Here is a 21,557-nt window from a genome sequence, read left to right on the forward strand (position 1 = left end):
CTTAGTTCTGGTAACCATAAGAACATAAGAATTAGGAACAGGAGTAGGCCATCTAGCCCCTCGAGCCTGCTCCGCCATTCAACAAGATCATGGCTGATCTGGCCGTGCACTCAGATCCACTTACCCGCCCGCTCCCCATAACCCTTAATTCCCTTATTGGTTAAAAATCTATCTATCTCTGATTTGAATACATTCAATGAGCTCGCCTCAACTGCTTCCTTGGGCAGAGAATTCCACAGATTCACAACCCTCTGGGAGAAGAAATTCCTTCTCAACTCGGTTTTAAATTGGCTCCCCCGTATTTTGAGGCTGTGCCCCCTAGTTCTAGTCTCCCCGACCAGTGGAAACAACCTCTCTGCCTCTATCTTGTCTATCCCTTTCATTATTTTAAATGTTTCTATAAGATCACCCCTCATCCTTCTGAACTCCAACGAGTAAAGACCCAGTCTACTCAATCTCTCATCATAAGGTAACCCCCTCATCTCCGGAATCAGCCTAGTGAATCGTCTCTGTACCCCCTCCAAAGCTAGTATGTCCTTCCTTAAGTAAGGTGACCAAAACTGCACGCAGTACTCCAGGTGTGGCCTCACCAATACCCTATACAGTTGCAGCAGGACCTCCCTGCTTTTGTACTCCATCCCTCTCCCAATGAAGGCCAACATTCCATTCATCTTCCTGATTATCTAATGCATCTGCAAACTAACTTTTTGGGATTCATGCACAAGGACCCCCAGGTCCCTCTGCACCACAGCATGTTGTAATTTCTCCCCATTCAAATAATATTCCCTTTTACTGTTTTTTTTTCTAAGATGGATGACCTCACATTTTCCAACATTGTATTCCATCTGCCTAACCTTAGCCCATTCGCTTAACCCTAAATCTCTTTGCAGCCTCTCTGTGTCCTCTACACAACCCGCTTTCCCACTAATCTTTGTGTCATCTGCAAATTTGGTTACACTACACTCTGTCCCCTCTTCCAGGAAATCTATGTATATTGTAAACAGTTCTGGTCCCAGCACCGATCCCTGTGGCACACCACTAACCACCGATTTCCAACCCGAAAAGGACCCATTTATCCCGACTCTCTGCTTTCTGTTCGCCAGCCAATTCTCAATCCATGCTAATACATTTCCTCTGACTCCGCGTACCTTTATCTTCTGCAGTAACCTTTTGTGTGGCACCTTATCGAATGCCTTTTGGAAATCTAAATACACCACATCCATCGGTACACCTCTATCCACCATGCTCATTATATCCTCAAAGAATTCCAGTAAATTAGTTAAACATGATTTCCCCTTCATGAATCCATGTTGCGTCTGCTTGATTGCACTATTCCTATCTAGATGTCCCGCTATTTCTTCCTTAATGATAGCTTCAAGCATTTTCCCCACTACAGATGGTAAACTAACCGGCCGATAGTTATCTGCCTTTTGTCTGCCCCCTTTTTTAAACAGAGGCGTTACATTAGCTGCTTTCCAATCCGCTGGTACCTCTCCAGAGTCCAGAGAATTTTGGTAGATTATAACGAATGCATCTGCTATAACTTCCGCCATCTCTTTTAATACCCTGGGATGCATTTCATCAGGACCAGGGGACTTGTCTACCTTGAGTCCCATTAGCCTGTCCAGCACTACCCCCCTAGTGATAGTGATTGTCTCAAGGTCCTCCCTTCCCACATTCCTGTGACCAGCAATTTTTGGCATGGTTTTTGTGTCTTCCACTGTGAAGACCGAAGCAAAATAATTGTTTAAGGTCTCAGCCATTTCCACATTTCCCATTATTAACTCCCCCTTCTCATCTTCTAAGGGACCAACATTTACTTTAGTCACTCTTTTCCGTTTTATATATCGGTAAAAGCTTTTACTATCTGTTTTTATGTTTTGCGCAATTTACTTTTGTAATCTATCTTTACTTTCTTTATTGCTTTCTTAGTCATTCTTTGCTGTCGTTTAAAATTTTCCCAATCTTCTCGTTTCCTACTAACCTTGGCCACCTTATACGCATTGGTTTTTAATTTGATACTCTTTGTCATTCCTGATAGGTGCTATATTTCTCCACCAGTATTACATTTTCTATTGGTCTTTACCTCAACTCCTCAGTTAGTTGAAGTTGAAGCATCAAATCCTATCTGCACTTACTAAGTATTGGCCCATCCAGTCCATGCCTGCGTTTATGCTCCACTTGCGCCTCCTCCCATCTTTCCTTGTCTAAATCTATTAGCATAGCCCTCTGTTCCCTTCTCCCTCATATTCTTGCCTAGCCTTCCCTTAAATGCATCTATACTATTCGCTTCAACCAGTCCCTGTGGTAGCAAGTTCCACATTCTCACCACTCTTTGGGTAAAGAAAAATTCTCATCCTTATTTAAACTACCCCCATGGCCTCACCCCTGGCTATCTTTGTAACCTCCTCCAGCCCTACAATCTGTCAGTTTCAACAACAAATGTTATTACGGGTGCATAAATCTGTTAGTTAATACCCATCTGTATTACTACAAAATACATACAATCTGCAACCAAGGTCCACAGTACTATTTTCCAGTTAGAATCAAAAAATCCAATAGATACTGAAGCACACCAGAGGCTAAATGTGCAGGCTTGGAACAAAACCTGTGCTTTTTATCTATCCTGAGGCTACACCCTTTGGTTCTCAGATTCACATCTTCTCATTATCTTTCTGATACTTCACTGAGATGCCGCTTACTGGTGTGGTGCATTTCATGCAATAGTTCCTATCATTTTTTATCCCCTCCCCATGGATCATCTCGGCCATAGCTCCCCTCATTCTCATCTGTGGAGGTAACCATGGAGATGTCTTTCTCTTCAAATTGTGCCTTCAACAGATTTGGAGCTTAGTTTGGAATTGTTCACCTGCGATTCCCTTCTCCCTCAGATGCTTGTCTCGCCTCCTCTTAAATGCATCTACACTATTCGCTTCAACCACTCCCTGTGGTAGCAAGTTCCACATTCTCCCCACTCTTTGGGTAAAAAAAAATTCTCATCATTGTTTTCAAATACCTCCATGGCCTCACCCCTTGCTATCTTTGCAACCTCCTCCAGCTCTACAACCCTCCGAGATATCTGCGCTCCTCCAACTCTGACCTCTTGAACATCCCCGATTTTATCGCTCCACCATTGGCGGGCCATTCCTTCAACTGTCTAGGCCCCAGGCTCTGGAACTCCCTCCCTAAACCTCTCTTTCCTCCTTTAAGATGATCGTTAAAACCTACCCCTTAGCTGTCCTAATATGTGACTTGATGTCAAACTTTATTTGATACCGCTCCTGTGAAGCGCCTTGGGACATTTTACTACATTAAAGGCGCTATATAAATGCAAGTTGTTGTTAGTCACAGGAGTTCCTGATCTCTTTGCCCCGAGAGCCTCCTCCCTGAAATGGTTAAATTTGATCAAAAATACAACAACCTTTCTTCTCTGTTTTGACTATCTTCAAGAATGCCTGAGCTTGCGTGATGGAATTGACAGCAAAGCCTGCCCAGCTTTAGATATACAGCAGTTTTTCATCTCTGCACTTTGGGAATTCCTGAATCCTGTCTTCACCCAACTCTTTTGGGATATGACTTCCTACTGCAGAACTGATCTGCATCCAGATATTGTCCCAGACATTTCAATGACACAAGAACTACCTATCTCCAGCTATTTAGAGCTTTACTTCAATAATTTATTCACATAAAGGGGAACTTCTAACTCCTTCTTTGTATTTGTTTTATCAGATGAGATGTTAAACCGAGTCCCCGTCTATTCTCTCGGGTGGATGTAAAAGATTCTATGGCACCATTTTGAAGAAGAGCAGGGGAGTTAACCCTGGTGTCCCAGTCAATATTTATCCCTCCATCAACATCTGAACCAGATTATCTGGTCATTATTACATTGCTGTTTGTGGAAGCTTGCTGTGCGCAAATTGGCTGCTGCATTTCCTACAACAGTGTCTACACTTCAAAAAGTACTTAATTTGGGAATTCCTGAATCCTGTCTTCACCCAACTCTTTTGAGATATGACTTCCTACTGCAGAACTGATCTGCATCCAGATATTGTCCCAGACATTTCAATGACACAAGAACTACCTATCTCCAGCTGTTTAGAGATTTATTTCAATAATTTATTCACATAAAGGGGAACTTCTAACTCCTTCTTTGGGACACCCGGTGGCCATGAAAGGCGCTATATAAATGCAAGTCTTTCTTGCTGGTTTCCCAGTGACACAACTGAGGTCAGCAACTGCATCTGTGACCCCACATCCCATCATTTCGGAGAGCTGCGGCTATATGGTTATGTGACACCGGTTAGACTCCATGGGCACCAGAAGCCCGTCTCTACCTCAGCCTGGCAACTGGATATTCAACGACAAAGGGCTTCATCGCTAATTCTGATCCCAACCTCGCCTGACATTCGTTGTGAGCACTTTCCAGCAGATGTCACTGGATAGAAGTCAGGAGCAGGAACCTGAAACAGTTTATTCCTCCCCCTCCCTCGCCCATGGGGATTGCAGTCAATTACATCATTTCCAGCATTACCTTTGATAAGATTACCTAATTCAGCACACTCTGGTAAGCGAACCTGTGACATTCTAGCCTGTATGACTTAGCACTATACCAGATTGTGCCCTTACCCAGTGGGCCATCAAGGGAACGGGCTGATTATCTTAAAAAGTATTTTGTTGGCGGTGGCTATGAATCTGTCAAGTCCGTTCGTCAAAAAGTTTTGGGGACTGGTTGGAAATTAAGTCTATTGTGGGCTTCTCAGAATTCTCACCAATCCCAGCTTCCTCAAGGCCTCTCTCTGTAACACAACTGCAGAAATCCACACAGGGATAAGGCTGTCTTTGGTTATTGAAAAAATTCAATTACGGCCTATATCATGGTAATTACTACTTTAACTCTCTTCCCCTCAGAAAAATCTGCAAACAGCCATCAAACGATTCCCTGAAGCCACTAGTTAGCTCCAACATTCAGATTATTTTTCTTTTATAATTCCTCAAACCAATTACACAGCCGTTTCAGCGTTCCATCATTGGCAGTCTGGCTGTGTCTTCAATATTACTGTAATCGGCCATTTTGGGCCTGGGACCTTTTTTTATTTATAGGATGGTGATTATGGTGTTGTAAGTGTCATGAGGTGGTATTGTGTGTAGAGGAGATGTTCCTCTGAGATTTTCCATTAATTTAAATGGAAGGTTCTTTCACAGGCCTGTGCTGGGAGTCCGACCGGTCCAATTTCCTGAAATTCATTGTGCCCAGATGGTCCAGTACGCCTGGGCACAAGACCAGGGAAATCTCCCCAACTCCATTCTGGGAACTAACAGGAAAAACTCAACCAGACAATCCTGAGAGAGGAGAGAGTTAAACCAGCATTCCATAAACGCCACAGATTACGTTAATGTAAACATGATTAATTATTTTGCAAGGGAAATGCCTCTTTGTATTGTCGCACGTGCTTATATTCCTCCCCTGTTTTCAATTTGCAGTCACTGCGGGGCATTCCTGATACAGAAACCCAGCCTATCCGGATGAAAACTCAATGATGACGCCACAGGGGAAATGGAAAAAAAAAGCAGAGTGGGTCACGTGTTTGCTACAGGCTTTTTCTTCAGCCCGAGGTCAGGGTTACATAATACAGCCTGCCACAGTGAGAATTGCCCTCTCAACATGCAAATGCCGAGAGCGTTGGAACATTGCCAGGCCAATAAAGAAGGTTCTAATCATATGGCACAAACCTCAGCCCGTACAGCACCGTTCCATCCGGATGAAGGCGGATCATCCGGTTCTTCACGGTGACACCGTGCACAAATGATTTCTTGTCGTTCAGGAAGTACGTGTCGGGCACCCAGAGCTGATCTGCCACTCGATTGTCTAGGGTCAAGTTGAGCGGTATCCCTGAGTAAGCAAGCCTCTTGTCCCTCCAGTATTGTTGGAAATACATAGTTATCGTGTAATCCTGTAAGAGAAGTGACACGCAGGCTATCAGCGGTGTTTCACGGAGGAGTTCCTTCATGCTTTAGATGCTGCACACAAATGGAATGGAAGCAAATGAACCATATAAAATCCCTCTGAGCCAGCACTTAGTGCAGTGAGCATGTGGATGTTCTAGATTCTACACAAACACTGAAAAATAAATCAGCGTAACGACTCAATGATCTGGCTGGAAAGGACAGAACAGAAAACAATATAAGAATAATATTTTTAGGATGCCTTGGTTGAGGACGTGCTACATCTTGTTAGCAATAAACCAGTCACATAAAGAACTGGAGACCGTGTCAAAAGGTAATCATTTAAAAAAAAAAATCATACTGCATTTATGATACAATACTGCGGAAGCTCAGCAGTTAGCCATCTTCGAGGAAACTCAGTCGTCCTTCTCCTGCAAACAAGCTGATGATGACTATTATGGGTTTTGCATCTCTAAATTGATCTTTATGTGTAATAATTTAAGAATGCATAAAATTAAAAGGCCATCAGCCCACAAAGCAATTATAATCCATCCTATCATAAGCTTAACCGTATATATTTAATCTCCTGAGGGAAAATTCCATATATGCAGTCCCAAATCCACAAACAAATTCACAGAATATTCATCCGTCCTGAAATATCTACTGTTGAAACCTGGGTGATTTCCCTCCACACGTGATGCCCACTCCTAGTCCTCAGTAGATGATGACAGTCGTCTGGCGGCCCACCCCGTCACGTGATCTTAGCTCTTAGATCATAATATTATCGGCTCAAAGGACAGCGAACCCGTCGTTAAATCGACTTCCCGGCAATCCAAGCCAATCGAACGGTCCTCTCCAAATACAACTACGTGTAGGCCCAGCCATCCTAATATGTCAACTCAACATCGAAGGCATCTCTCGCTCAAAATGCGAATACTTCAAAAGGTTACACAAGGAACACAAGGTCGATGTTCTGGTGCTTCAAGAAACACACATTGAACTCATCCACCAGTTTGACACATGAGGACAGATCACAGGTTTCGACCTAATCGCATTCAATTCAGACCTCAGTAGCACAGGAACTACCATATCTTCACTCTGTCACAAAGAAATGTCCCGATATTGCGCTCCCTTGTGCTTACAGTGCAGTTGAGGGCGCGATAGAGAAGGAGCAGAAACTCAGGCTTTTGATCCCCATATCGGTTCTGCGTCCGCGTTGGGTTTTGCGCTGCGTATTTGTTGGGGGCAAAAGGGGCTCGGGATGAACCTGGTCATTGTCTATATTGTGTTCCGAACACAAATGAGACTACACACAGGGAGGTTAAAGCAACAGTGACCTCAGTCTTTAATAAGACACTCCAGAGTGAGGAACAGGCCTTAGGGGCCGGCTTATATACAGTGCTCCCAAGGGATGCTGGGATCCCTTGGGACTTCAGGGGATGAGCTCCCTGGTAGCGGAACATGGGAGTGCATGCTTTACAGATACACAACATCACTCTCCCCGCAAAGTCAAAGTGAAAACTATTTACAAGGTGAGGCGGTCGGGAGCCTTTTTTTCCCTGGTGGACCGCCTCGGTACAAATGTCTGTTCTGGTGTGTTGGCTGTGCCCTCGCTGGGCTGGCGTGTTGTTGGCCCTGCAGGGCTGCTGGGTGAGCCTGGCCTTGCTGGGCTGTTGGGCGTGATGGGTTCAATTTCCTGGTCCGGCGTGGTGTCGGTCATCCTTTGGGTGTGTGTTGTGGGCTCGAAAAAGGTGGTGTCTGCTGTGGGTTGTTCAGGGCAGTCTGTGAACCGCAGCCTCATTTGGTCCAGGTGCTTTCTACAAATTTGTCCATTGTCTAGTTTGACTACAAACAACCTACTCCCTTCTTTAGCTATCACCATGCCCGCGATCCACTTGGGACCATGTCCGTATTTTAGCACATACACAGGGTCATTCAGATCAATTTCCCGTGACACAGTGACGCGACCATTGTTTACATTTTGTTGCTGCCGCCTGCTCTCTACCTGATCATGCAGGTTGGTGTGAACCAGCGAGAGTCTGGTTTTAAGTGTCCTTTTCATGATTAGCTCAGCCGGGGGCACCCCTGTGAGCAAGTGGGGTCTCGTGCAGTAGCTAAGCAGTACTCGGGGCAGGCGGGTTTGGAGTTAGCCTTCTGTGACTCGTATAAGGCTCTGTTTGATTGTTTGTACTGCCTGATCTGCCTGCCCATTGGAGGCTGGTTTAAACGGGGCCGAGGTGACATGTTTGATCCTATTGCGGGTCATGAATTCTTTAAATTCGGCACTGGTGAAACATGGCACGTTGTCACTGACCAGTATGTCAGGCAGGCCGTGGGTGGCAAACATTTGGAAAAAGCATCCACCACCACCAGGAACATTTTACCGAGAAACGGGTCCGCATAGTTGACATGGATCCTTGACCATGGTCTGGAGGGCCAGGACCACAAACTTAGTGGTGCCTCTCTGGGGGCGTTGCTCAACTGAGCACACACACTGCATTGCCGTACACAGGACTCTAAGTCAGAGTTGATACCGGGCCACCACATGTGGGGTCTGGCTATCGCTTTCATCATTACTATACCCGGGTATGTGCTGTGGAGATCCGAGATGAACGTCTCCCTGCCCTTTTTGGGTAGCACTACGTGGTTACCTCACAACAGGCAGTCTGCCTGAATGGACAGCTTGTCCTTTTGCCGCTGGAACGGCTTGACTAGCTCTTGCATTTCAATGGGGATGCTGGCCCAGCTCCCATGTAGGACACAGTTTTTTACTAGGGACAGCAGAGGACCTTGGCTGGTCCAAGTCCTAATCTGACGGGCCGGGACAAGTGATTTATCATTTTCAAATGCTTCCATGACCATCAACAAGTCTGCGGGCTGCGCCACCATCAACAATTTTGCAGGCTGCGCCATTTCCACCCCCATGGTGGGCAATGGTAGCCGACTGAGAGCATCCGCACAGTTCTCGGTGCCTGGCCTGTGGCGGATGGTATAGTTATACGATGATAGTGTGAGTGCTCACCTTTGTATGCGGGCTGAGGCATTAGTATTTATCCCCTTGTTTTCAGCGAACAGGGATATGAGGGGCTTGTGATCGGTTTCTAGCTCAAATTTGAGGCCAGACAGGTACTGATGCATTTTCTTTACCCTGAACACACACGCTAATGCCTCTTTCTCAATCATGCTGTCGGCCCTCTCGGCCTTAGACAAACTCCTGGAGGCATCGCCGACAGGTTGCAACTTCCCCGCAACATTGGCTTGTTGTAATACACACCCGACTCCGTACGACGACACATCACATGCTAGCACAAGTCTTTAAACGGGTTATACAATACAAGCAGCTTGTTGGAGCATAAAATGTTTCTGGCTTACTCAGAAGCAATTACCCGTTTTTTTCCTCATACCCAGTTCTCACCTTTACGCAATAACACATGTTGGGGCTCTCAGAGGGTGTTTAACCCCGGTAGGAAGTTACCAAAATTGTTGAGGAGTCCCAGGAATGACTGCAGCTCTGTGATGTTCTGTGGCCTGGGCACGTTCCTGATAGCCTCAGTCTTGGCGTCTGTGGGCCGAATGGCGTCTGCCGCGATCTTTCTCCCCAAAAACTCCACTTCTGTTGCCATGAAGACGCATTTCGACCTCTTCAGCCGCAGCCCTATGCGATCTAGTCGCTGGATGACCTCCTCCAAGTTTTGTAGGTGCTCGACGGTGTCCCGACCCATGACCAAGATGTCGTCCTGAAAAACCACCGTGCATGGTACCGACTTGAGTAGGCTCTCCATGTTTCTCTGGAAGGTCGCTGCAGCCGACCGAATTCCAAACGGGCATCTGTTGTAGATGAACAGTCCCTTGTGCGTGTTGATGCAGGTGAGGCCCTCCAGCTCCTGCGTCATGTAGGCCGAAGTCAGGTCGAGCTTGCCTCCTGCCAGCGTCGCAAATAGATCGTCTGCCTTAGGTAGTGGGTATTGGTCCTGTAGCGCGAAACGATTAATGGTTACTTTATAATCGCTGCAAATCCTGACCGTGCCATGACTTTGGAGTACTGGATAATTGGGCTGGCCCACTCACTGAATTCCACTGGGGAAATGATGCCCTCGCGTTGCAGCCTGTCCGGCTTGATTTCCACTCTCTCCCTCATCATATGAGGTACGGCTCGCGTCTTGTGGTGAATGGTCGTGCCTCTGGGACCAAGGGGATCCGCACCTTCGCCCCGGAAAAGTTTCCAATACCTGGCTCAAAAAGGGAAGGAAATTTGTTAAGAACCTGGGTCCATGAGGCCTCATCGACATGTGATAGCACTCGGATGTCACCAAGCAGTGTGGGGCCATCGCCCGGGACAACCCAGAGTGGCAGTTCGTGCACCGTGCCCTCGTAGATGACCTTGACCATGGCGCTGCCCAGGACAGTGATAAGCTCTTTGGTGTACGTTCTCAGTTTCGTGTGGATGGGGCTCAGGGCTGGTCTGAGTACCTTGTTGCACCACAGTCTCTCAAACATCTTTTTATTCATGATGGATTGGCTAGCGTCAGTGTCCAGTTCCATGGCTATGGATAAGCCATTCAATTTTACATTTTGCATTATAGGTGGACATTTCATCGAAAATGTGTGCACCCTGTGTACTTCAGCATCTGCCTCCTCTCTCGGAGGCTCGAAATTGCTTTGATCCACCATGGACCGATCTTCTTCTGCCAAGTGGTGATTAGCAGGTTTTGCAGAGCTTGCAGCCCGTCTGCAAGCTCATTGGAGGTGCCCCATTGTTCCAAGCTCTTGCAAACATACCCTTTGAAGCGGCATGAATAGGCTGAATGGAAGCCTCCACAACGCCAACAAGTTGTGAATTGCCTTGCATTCATCCTTTGTTGCGGACTCTGAGTCATCTGGGTCACCTGAGGCCTGCTCGCAGTTGCAGACTCGTGGTTTCTGCCCTGTACATTTCTGCTCGCAAACACAGTTTCAGTTATTTTATGAACATTGCTAGCACTTGTGTGCTGAGAGATTTGTTTGGTGTTACCACTGGTGTGCATAAACGCCTGTGCTATTGCAATGGCCTTACTGAGGGTCGGTGGCTCTACAGTCAAAAGTTTTCGTAGGATGGTCTCGTGGCCAATGCCCAGTACAAAAAAGTCTCTGAGCATCTGCTCCAGGTAGCCATCAAACTCACATTGTCCTGCACGTTGCCTTAGCTCGGCGATGTTGCTTGCCACTTCCTGACCTTCAGATCGCTGGCACGTGTAGAACCGATACCTCGCCATCAGCACGCTCTCCCTCGGGTTAAGATGCTCCCGAACCAGTGTACACAGCTCCTCATACGACTTATCTGTGGGTTTCACCGGAGCCAGAAGATTCTTCATGAGGCTGTAGGTCGGTGCCCTGCAGACCGTGAGGAGGACCGCTCTCCTTTTTGCAGTGCTTCCTTCTCCATCCAGCTCGTTGGCTGCAAAGTACTGGTCTAGCCGTTCGACATTGGCTTCCCAGTCCTCACCCTCCGAGAACTTCTCCAGGGTGCCCACAGTTTGCTGCATCTTTGCGTTGGATTCGTATACGCGTCGCCAGTTATTGTGTTCCTAACACAGATGAGACTGCACACAGGGAGGTTAAAGTAACAGTGACCTCAGTCTTTATTAAGAGACTTCAGAGTGAGGAACAGGCCTTAGGGGCCGGCTTATATACAGTGCTCCCAACGGATACTGGGATCCCTTGGGACTTCAGGGGATGCGCTCCCTGGTGGCGGAACATGGGAGTGCATGTTTTACAGATACACAACAGTCTACATTTGGGTTATGCTGAAGTAGATGTTTTCCTCTCTCAATTACTTCCACTGTTTTGCTCCACTGAAGCACGTTCCTCCAGATGTACTAAAAATAGAGCAGAGGGAAAGCCTATATGCACATGGTTATAGAAAGTGCCATCTTGCACCTCAGCACCGATTGCTAAATATTATTCTATTTTTTTTCCGTTTATGGCTTTGTTCTGTTAGATTGACTTTGAAGCTATTTTTTAAAGTTTCAGATAGAGTTTTATTTTTATTTGGCCCCTTGTTGTCAACTACCAGTCTCCGGTGACTGTGACAAGGTTAATTTACTGCCAATGTGCATAAGCCCCTGCTGGGCATTTCTTTGGAATTCTTCTGGTCCCCAGGAGGACCTGGAGAATTTCTAGAGGATCATGCAGAGAGATCTCTCGATGGCTTCCTCTATGCAAGGAAACGTGCACAGACCCACTATAAATCAGGTAGGGTGGCGCCCAGATCCTGCCGACTTTCCTGGGCCGGTCACAGGACGCTAGACGACAGTGGCCGTTCTCCGGGTTGAGAGTGAGCCAAATAGAATCTGGTTGTCCCAGTATAAAAAGTCATCATGATAGGTTGAAAAAGAGCACAGACACAGTGCCAGTCACGAACACAACCTACAAAGCCAACCTGGGCGCCGGTAAGTGACTGTACACCATGATAGGTTCTATAATTATTTGAGATGGTCGGGCTGTGAAAGATGTTGATTGTGACAAGGTTTCCGATTCTATATCGCATCTCGAAGATGTGCCACCCTGCGCCATGGGGTTTCATGAGATGCAAAGAATGAGCTGTAAGATTTGGGCAAGAAGTTGTCGTGGGCAAGGAGGTAGAATCATGGAAATTTACAGCACGGGAAAAGGCCATTTCGGACCATTGTGTTCGTGCCGGTCGACAAAGAGCTACCCAGCCTAATCCCACTTTCCAGCTCTTGGTCCGTAGCCTTGTAGGCTACGGCACTTCGAGTGCATATCCAGGTACTTTTTCAACGTGGTGAGGGTTTCTGCCTCTAACACCCTTTCAGGCAGTGAGTTCTGGACTCCCCCTAACCTCTGGATGAAAAGATTTCCCCTCAAATCGCCTCTAAACCTCCTACTAATTACTTTAAATCTATGCCCCCTGGTTGTTGCCCCTCTGCTAAGGGAAATAGCTCCTTCCTATCCACTTTATCCAGGCACCTTATAATTTTATACACCTCAATAAGCTCTCCCCTCAGCCTCCTCTGTTGCAAAGAAAAATAGAGTTCAGGTAGAGCAGGTAACACTTAGCAGCAAGCAACCTTTCATGGATCTATGAGATCCATGGTTTGATTGGGTACTGTTTTTTTGTCCTGTTCCTTTGTGTGCTCGCTTCTCTATCTGGTCCAGGTTCTGCAGGTGGTGATCATAGCATTGAGCCTACTTACCACCTGCTGCAACCAAAGGTGTCCTGACGCCATCTGAGGAATGGTCCCTGAAGGGCCACCTAATTAGGAACTAACCACAGTCATATAAAGGGGCAAAGATCTGGAGACAATGTCAAAAGATAGTCATTTATAGAACACAATCCTGTATTTTTAATACGGCACTGTGGAAATTCAGTAGTCCCGCCAGTTTAGAGCAAATTCAATTTATGCTGCCCTGCAAAAAAGCTAATAGCGACTGTTGTGGGTGCCGCGAATTGGCACAGCTCATACGGACCTAATGCGGCTGCATGTCCATTTAGCTATCCCTGAAACAGGGTGCACAGTTGTGTCATTCGTTCACACACCCACTGAATCAGCTTTGTACCTCTACATTGGGTATCTTTACACTGACTACTCCCGCATTCCCCCACTCCCGCCAACCCAGCCTCCCCCCCACCGAGACATGGCCAAGATTTTCTCAAATCTGGCACTGATTTTGAAGCCTGAAGTGAAAATAAATGTTTGTCACCATATGCAGGCACTTACGTACATAGACCTGTTTATTTGAACCTAGATAGCCAGAAATATTGCGTGCTGGGGAGACTCCCTGCGCAAGGGCAGAGTTGGGCAGGCTGCGATATAGTTATTCTAATGAACTGGAGCAGTCAACATACTTCCACACTGGGGAGGTTTGTGCATTCAATGCTGCACAATAAAACCACTCTTGCCCTGGGAGTGCGATTTCAGGACCAAGCAAATACTGGAGCAGTATAAGAAAAAAACTCTTCGAATGCCAGTCGTGCTCCTCTTCACCAGTTGTAATAGGACGGTGGAAAAATAGCCAGCTAAAATAATCCTCTTACATGGGCAATTAGACTTCCACGCTGAATTTCATTTTTTTTTTGTGTGTTTATGTGGCACTCTCTCCAGAAATTCATTACATAATTGCAGGCCCAAATCATGAGCTGCGTTGTATAGCAGAACAGAAAACCAACTCAATATCGAATCAAGACATGTCCACACCTGGTTGTGCCAATAACACAAGGCTGCACATGTTACACCTCAGCATAGCATGTGGTGAAGTTGAACTCGATAAACCTAGTACCGGGGGGGAGGGAAAAACTGACCATGAAAGCCGCCATATTGTTGCAGAAACCTAACTTTCTCACTAATGTCCTTTGGGGAAGGAAAGTTACCATACCTACCTAGTCTGGACTACTCACGATTCCAGAAGGACTTTAGTTGGTTGACCCTTAATTCCCTTTGAGCCGGCTTAGCAAGCCACAAACTGCAACTGGAAAGCCTATTAGTGCTCACTATTCACAGCATCCACACTGATCGCAGCAGCCACACATATTGGCTACGTAGCATAGTCATTATTTTACTGAACTAGTAATCCAGAGGCCTGGACTAAAGATCTGTAGTCACGAGTTTAAATCCCACCATGGCAGCTGGGGAATTTAAATACAGCGAATTAAATAAATCGGGAATCAAAAGATAGTTCAGTAAAGGTGACCATGCGACGACTGGATTGTTGCAAAGACCCAGCTGGTTCACTAATGCCCTCTAGGGAAGGAAATCTGCCGTACTTACCTGATTTGGCCTATATGTGACTCCAGACCTACAGCAATGCGGTTGACTCTTAACTGCCCTCTGAAATAGCCCAGCAAGCCACTCAGTTGTTCCAAAAGAAATGCAACGATGTTCAGCAGCGGATCAGGAAGGTGGCTCACCACCACCTTCTCAAGGACAATTAGGAATGAGCAATAAATGCTGTCCATTTTTATCTTGTGAATGAATAAATGAAAATATGATACGAACCTCTTGCCAATTACAAAGGTGCCACTTACAACACGTCAGGCAATTGAATAAGCTTTTCCCACTTTGTTATCACACCGTATTTGTATTTAAATCCTTCCATGGATTACTGCGTATCTGTACTATTACGTTAGATTTCATGGTTGTCAGAGTTGTAGAGTTTACTCATCAGATGGTGGATGGAGAAAGCACAGGAGATACAACAACTGGTCGACATAATGTGCGAGAGGATTCTTCATCGCAGCCAAGGCCACCTACGGTCCAAACTCCCAAGGCTGCACCCCATTGCTGGCCAAGAACGGGGAAACACTCATCAAGGACACCGAGGCAGTCAGGGCCCACTGGAAGGAGCACTTCGAAGATCTTCTCAATCGAGACTCTGTTTTTGACTTGAGTGTTCTCAACTCCATTCCGCAGCATGCGACCCGCCACCACCTCAGTGAAATCCCAACGCCGGACGGGGTAGGAAAAGCCATAAGACAGCTCAAGAACAACAAAGCTATGGAATCCCTGCTGAGGCACTAAAGTATGGCAGAGAGGTGCTGTTGGCGCGGATACATGACCTCATCTCTCTCATCTGGAGGGAGGAGAGCATGCCGGGAGATCTCAGAGATGCTGTGATCATGACCATCTTTAAAAAAAGAGGACAAGTCCGACTGCGGCAACTACAGGGGAATCTCCCTGCTATCAGCCACTGGGAAAGTCGTCGCTAGAGTCCTCCTCAACCGTCTTCTCCCTGTGGCTGAGGAGCTCCTCCCGGAGTCACAGTGCGGATTTTGTCCCCTACAGGGCACAACGGGCATCATTTTTGCAGCGCGACAGCTGCAGAAAAAATGCAGGGAGCAGCACCAGCTCTTATACATGGCCTTCTTCGACCTTACAAAGGCCTTTGATACTGTCAACCGCGAGGGTCTATGGAGCGTCCTCCTCCGTTTTGAATGCCCCCAAAAATTCGTCAACATCCTCCGCCTGTTCCATGACGACATGCAGAAATAGCGGGACATCGAGATAGAGGAAGAAATAGCGGGACATCTAGATAGGAATAGTGCAATCAAGCAGACGCAGCATAGATTCATGAAGGGGAAATCATGTTTAACTAATTTACTGGAATTCTTTGAGGATATAACGAGCATGGTGGATAGAGGTGTACCGATGGATGTGGTGTATTTAGATTTTCAAAAGGCATTCGATAAGGTGCCACACAAAAGGTTACTGTAGAAGATAAAGGTACGCGGGGTCAGTGGAAATGTATTAGCATGGATAGAGAATTGGCTGGCTAACAGAAAGCAGAGAGTCGGGATAAATGGGTCCTTTTCGGTTTGGAAATCGGTGATTAGTGGTGTGTCACAGGGATCGGTGCTGGGACCACAACTGTTTACAATATACATAGATGACCTGGAAGAGGGGACAGAGTGTAGTGTAACAAAATTTGCAGATGACACAAAGATTAATGGGAATGCGGGTTGTGTAGAGGACACAGAGAGGCTGCAAAAGAGATTTAGATAGGTTAAGCGTATGGGCTAAGGTTTGGGAGATGGAATACAATGTCAGAAAGTGTGAGGTCATCCACCTTGGGAAAAAAAATAAAAAAAGGGAATATTATTTGAATGGGGAGAAATTACAACATGCTGCGGTGCAGTGGGACCTGGGGGTCCTTGTGCACGAATCCCAAAAAGTTAGTTTGCAGTTGCAGCAGGTAATCAGGAAGGCGAATGGAATGTTGGCCGTCATTTCGAGAGGGATGGAGTACAAAAGCAAAGAGGTCCTTCTGCAACTGTATAGGGTATTGGTGAGGCCGCACCTGGAGTACTGCGTGCAGTTTTGGTCGCCTTACTTAAGGAAGGATATACTAGCTTTGGAGGGGGTACAGAGACGATTCACTAGGCTGATTCTGGAGATGAGGGGGTTACCTTATGATGATAGATTGAGTAGACTGGGTCTTTACTCGTTGGAGTTCAGAAGGATGAGGGATGATCTTATAGAAACATTTAAAATAATGAAAGGGATAGACAAGGTAGAGGCAGAGAGGTTGTTTCCACTGGTCGGGGAGACTAGAACTAGGGGGCACAGCCTCAAAATACGGGGCAGCCAATTTAAAACCGAGTTGAGAAGGAATTTCTTCTCCCAGAGGGTTGTGAATCTGTGAAATTCTCTGCCCAAGGAAGCAGTTGAGGCGAGCTCATTGAATGTATTCAAGTCACAGATAGATAGATTTTTAACCAATAAGGGAATTAAGGGTTATGGTGAGCGGGCGGGTAAGTGGAGCTGAGTCCACGGCCAGATCAGCCATGATCTTGTTGAATGGCGGAGCAGGCTCGAGGGGCTAGATGGCCTACTCTTGTTCCTAATTCTTATGTTCTTATGCAGGCCGTGATCATTACCAACGGATCCATTACAGACCCAATCCATGTCCGGACCGGAGTCAAACAGGGCTGCGTCATCGCCCCAACCCTCTTCTCAATCTTCCTCGCTGCCATGCTCCACCTCACAGTCAACAAGCTCCCCGCTGGAGTGGAACTAAACTATAGAACCAGTGGGAAGCTGTTCAACCTTCGCCATCTCTAGGCCAGGTCCAAGACCACCACAACCTCTGTTGTCGAGTTACAGTACGCGGACGATGCCTGTGTTTACGCACAGAGGCTGAACTCCACAGTCGATGTATTTACTGAGGCGTACGAAAGCATGGGCCTTATGCTAAACATCCATAAGACAAAGGTCCTCCAACAGCCTGTCCTCGATGCACAGCACTGCCCCCGTCATCAAGATCCACGGCGAGGCCCTGGACAATATGAACCATTTCCCATAGCTCGGGAACTGCTGATCAACAAAAGCAGGACATTGATGAGGAGATTCGACACCGCCTCCAGTGCGCCAGCGCAGCCTTCGGCCGCCTGAGGAAAAGAGTGTTCGAAGACCAGGACCTCAAATCTACACCAAGCTCATGGTCTACAGGGCTGCAGGAATACCGGCCCTCCTTAATGGCTCAGAGACATGGACCATGTACAGTAGACACCTCAAGTCGCTGGAGAAATACCACCAACGATGTTTCCGCAAGATCCTACAAATCCCCTGGGAGGACAGACGCACCGACATTAGTGTCCTCGACCAGGCCAACATCCCCAGCATTGAAGCACTGACCACACTTGATCAGCTCCACTGGGCAGGCCAGACACGAGACTCCCAAAGCAAGCGCTCTACTCGGAACTTCTTCATGGCAAACGAGCCAAAGGTGGGCAGAGAAAATGTTACACGGACATCCTCAAAGCTTCCCTGGTCAAAGACCGCCCTAAGTAGTGAAAGTGCATCCGGGAGGGCGCTGAGCACCTCGAGTCTCATCGCCGAGAGCATGCAGAAATCAAACGCAGGCAGCGGAAAGAACATGTAGCAAACCTGTCCCACCCTCCCTTACCCTCAATGACTGTCTGTCACACCTGTGGCAGGGACTGTGGCTCTTTTATTGAACTGTTCAGCCACCTAAGGACTCATTCTAAGAGTGGAAGCAAGTCTTCCTTGATTCCGAGGAACTGCCTTTGATGATGACTCATCAGCCGGTAGATCTAGAAGGGGGTGTTGGAGATTGTAATAGAAGCACCTGTGAGTATACTCACAGAGTTGTGGAGCTGTTGGCGTTCGACAGGGTGGATCACAAATATTGTTCGGAACTCTGCGCGCTTTCGGGTTCGGGACGCATTTCGTCGCCCGGATCCGACTTTTGTACGCCGCCGCGGAGTGTCTGATTAAGGTTAATGGGTCCTTGACGGCGCCCCTTCGCTTTGGGAGAGGGGTGCGCCAGGGATGCCCCATGTCCAGCCTGTTATATGCCATTTGCGTGGAGCCTTTCCTGCGCCTCCTGCGGACGAGGTTGACGGGACTGGCTCTTCAAGGGCCGGGCGTGGAGGTCGTCCTCTCGGCTTACGCCGATGATGTGCTCCTCGCGGTAGAGGATCCCGCTGACCTGCCCGCTGACCTGCGGAGGATGCGTGAGTGTCAGGAGATTTACTCGGCCGCATCCTCCGCCAGGATCAACTGGGAGAAATGTTCCGGACTCCTGGTCGGTCAGTGGCGGGTGGACTCCCTGCCGGAGGAGCTCAGGCCTTTTGCCCCTATCTGGGAGTCTACCTTAGCCCCGACGAGGAAACCTGGCCGGTGAACTGGCAAGAGCTGGAGGCCAAGATCGCCGCTCGCCTAGGGTGCTGGACAGGACTGCTCCGAGTGCTGTCCTACAGGGGTCGAGCGCTAGTCATAAGCCAGCTGGTGGCCGCTATGCTGGTCACTTTGATCCCTCCCCCTGCGTTTGTCGCCAGGATACAGAAAAAGCTGGTGGACTTCTTCTGGATCAACAGGAAGCACCGGGTCTCTGCCGCGGTCTTGAGTCTCCCGCTTAGGGAGGGCGGTCAGTCGTTGGTGTGCGTCAGCGCCCAGCTAGCGACTTTCCGTCTTCAGACCCTGCAGATACCTTTACGTCGAGCCCCCTCCTAGGTGGCGTGCGCTGGCGACGTATTTCTTCCGCCAGCAGCACGGCCTCAACTACGACATGCAGCTCCTGTTTGTGAGCTTGGGGGGCGTCAGGACCGCCGTCCAGGAGCTGCCTGTCTTTTACAAGGAACTCACCAGGGTCTGGAACAAAGTCTCCACCAAGCGCAGCTCTCCACCGGCTGGAGTGGCGGCCGTCCTGCAGGAGCCGCTGCTCGGGAATCCGTACCTCCACGACCGAGGTTTTAGGTGGCGGTCGGACGAGAGGGCTGTGGCTGGTGAGGTGACCAGGGTCAGGGACCTGCTCGATGGCGGAGGAGCGGGCTGGATGGCGCCAGACATGCTGGCGCGGCGCCTAAATTCGGCCGACATCCGCCGCGCGGCCGATGCCATCGAGTCGCTAAAAACAGCTCTGGGCCCTGACTCCGTTAGGTGCATCGAAGAGGCTCAAGCATGTGGGGAGATCCCGTCTGAACTGACCCCCGTCCGGACAGAATTCCTCATCGGCGCCAAACCTCGGAACCTCCCTCGGGAGCCGGCGCCTCACAACTTGAGCCACCTGAGGGAAATCCCCTCCGTGCCTTTCAGTTCTGCACGGAGGGGTTTCCTGTACGGGCTGCTCCTGCACACTCTCAACTTTGCCATCCTCGTCTGACGTCCGGACACGCCATGGCGCACCATCTTGCCGTCCGGAGGAGGCGGGGGTCCCCGATGGAGGGCACTCTACACGGGGACTTGGCCTGGAGTCCCGTGCAATAAATCTTTCAGTCGGTTCACGGGCTCCCAGGCCGCTTGCAATTTCTGCGGTCTGAAAAAGTCCGTGTTCCATGTTTTTATGGAGTGTGCGAGGTTGCAGCCCCTGTTCCATTATTTAAAGGGGCTGCTCCTCAATTTCTGGCTGCACTTCAGTCCCACACTCCTGATCTTTGGGCACCCTGTGCGGAGGGGAGCGGGTAGGTCCAAGGGCCTCCTCGTAGGACTGCTCCTGGGCACGACCAAGGGGGCCATCAGCCGGTCCAGGCAGCGGGCGATCTAGGGGGTCGTTCAGCCCGACTGCCTGCCTCTCTTCCGTGCTTACATCCGGGCCAGGGTGTCCCTGGAGATGGAGCATGCAGTGTCTACTGGTACACTTGCGGCCTTCCGCGAGAGGTAGGCGCCGGAGGGACTGGAGTGCATCATCACCCCCGGCAACCAAATTTTAATTTGATTTTATATGTTTTAAAGTTTAATTTGTTTATTGTACCGGGTTTTAGCATCCCCTCCCTTTGAGCCAGGGGGCACTTATATAATTTGTACTTTTAGTGCCCCCCCCCCCCCCCACAAAAAAACAAAACAAAAAAAGAAGGGGGCACTTGTTTCAAAGTTTTTGGAGTGTCCCCTCACTTTAATCAGGGGGCACTCGATTTAATTGTTTAATTGTCTTCAACCCAAAAGATTTGTCGAGCTGTTGTTGAAGTGCCCTTGTCAAAAGGCGGCACTTGATTTAAAGTTAGAATTAAAATAGTTGTAGAGCTGGTGAGTTGTGAGTGGCTTAGCCCGTCACGTGATTTTCACATGACTCAATAAAACCCCAGTCAGTTGGGTTCAAAGGATCCACGATGAGGCAGGTGGTTGTGAGCCTGGTGGATTAACTGTTGACGTGCAGTGCGATTGTTAATCCTTTGCTAATAAACCAACTAGTCCTTAATAGCAATCTATTGCTATGAATTCTTAAGTGAAGAACCCATGAAGTAAATACATTAGAGATAAACAAAGTCCCAGGACGAAAAAGTCAAACACACGGCAGTGTGCACTTACTCTGGAGAAGGAAGGAAGCTTAAACAAATGGACGTTGAGCGGTGCCTGGCTCCGAGAGCGAGCGCTCTCAGTCCTCCATTACTAAGGGACATCTTAGTCCCTGTAAAAGATAGACTGTTCAACGCTTACAGCGGGCTAATCGTAATAACACCAACGCGTCCTCTTTAAGCGTTCAGGATTGTACCATCTTCGGAGGACAACTCGGGAAGGACAATAAATCTTGAAAACAAATGTGTGTTAAAATCAGCACTTTCATTTTATTGAGATGTTGGGCGCTATTATCTCAAATTGACCGACTGTCTGTATTGTTCTAAGTTAAAAGCAGATAATATGAATGGTAACCATACACTGAAG

At 48.1% G+C, this 21,557-nt stretch overlaps 1 protein-coding gene across 2 annotated transcripts in view; it reads right to left on the reverse strand.

Moving 5' to 3' along the window:
- The window catches only part of gabrb3 (gamma-aminobutyric acid type A receptor subunit beta3), a 362,713-nt gene that overhangs the window by 81,234 nt on the left and 259,922 nt on the right, over window positions 1-21,557 (reverse strand). For both annotated transcript variants that reach the window (XM_070892456.1, XM_070892455.1), the window contains exon 4: window positions 5,731-5,951. In XM_070892456.1, the coding sequence (XP_070748557.1) occupies window positions 5,731-5,951 (221 nt within the window). The remainder of the gene's footprint in view (window positions 1-5,730; window positions 5,952-21,557) is intronic.

This window comes from Pristiophorus japonicus, chromosome 10 (assembly GCF_044704955.1).
Source record: "Pristiophorus japonicus isolate sPriJap1 chromosome 10, sPriJap1.hap1, whole genome shotgun sequence".
Taxonomy (NCBI): Eukaryota; Metazoa; Chordata; class Chondrichthyes; family Pristiophoridae; genus Pristiophorus; species Pristiophorus japonicus.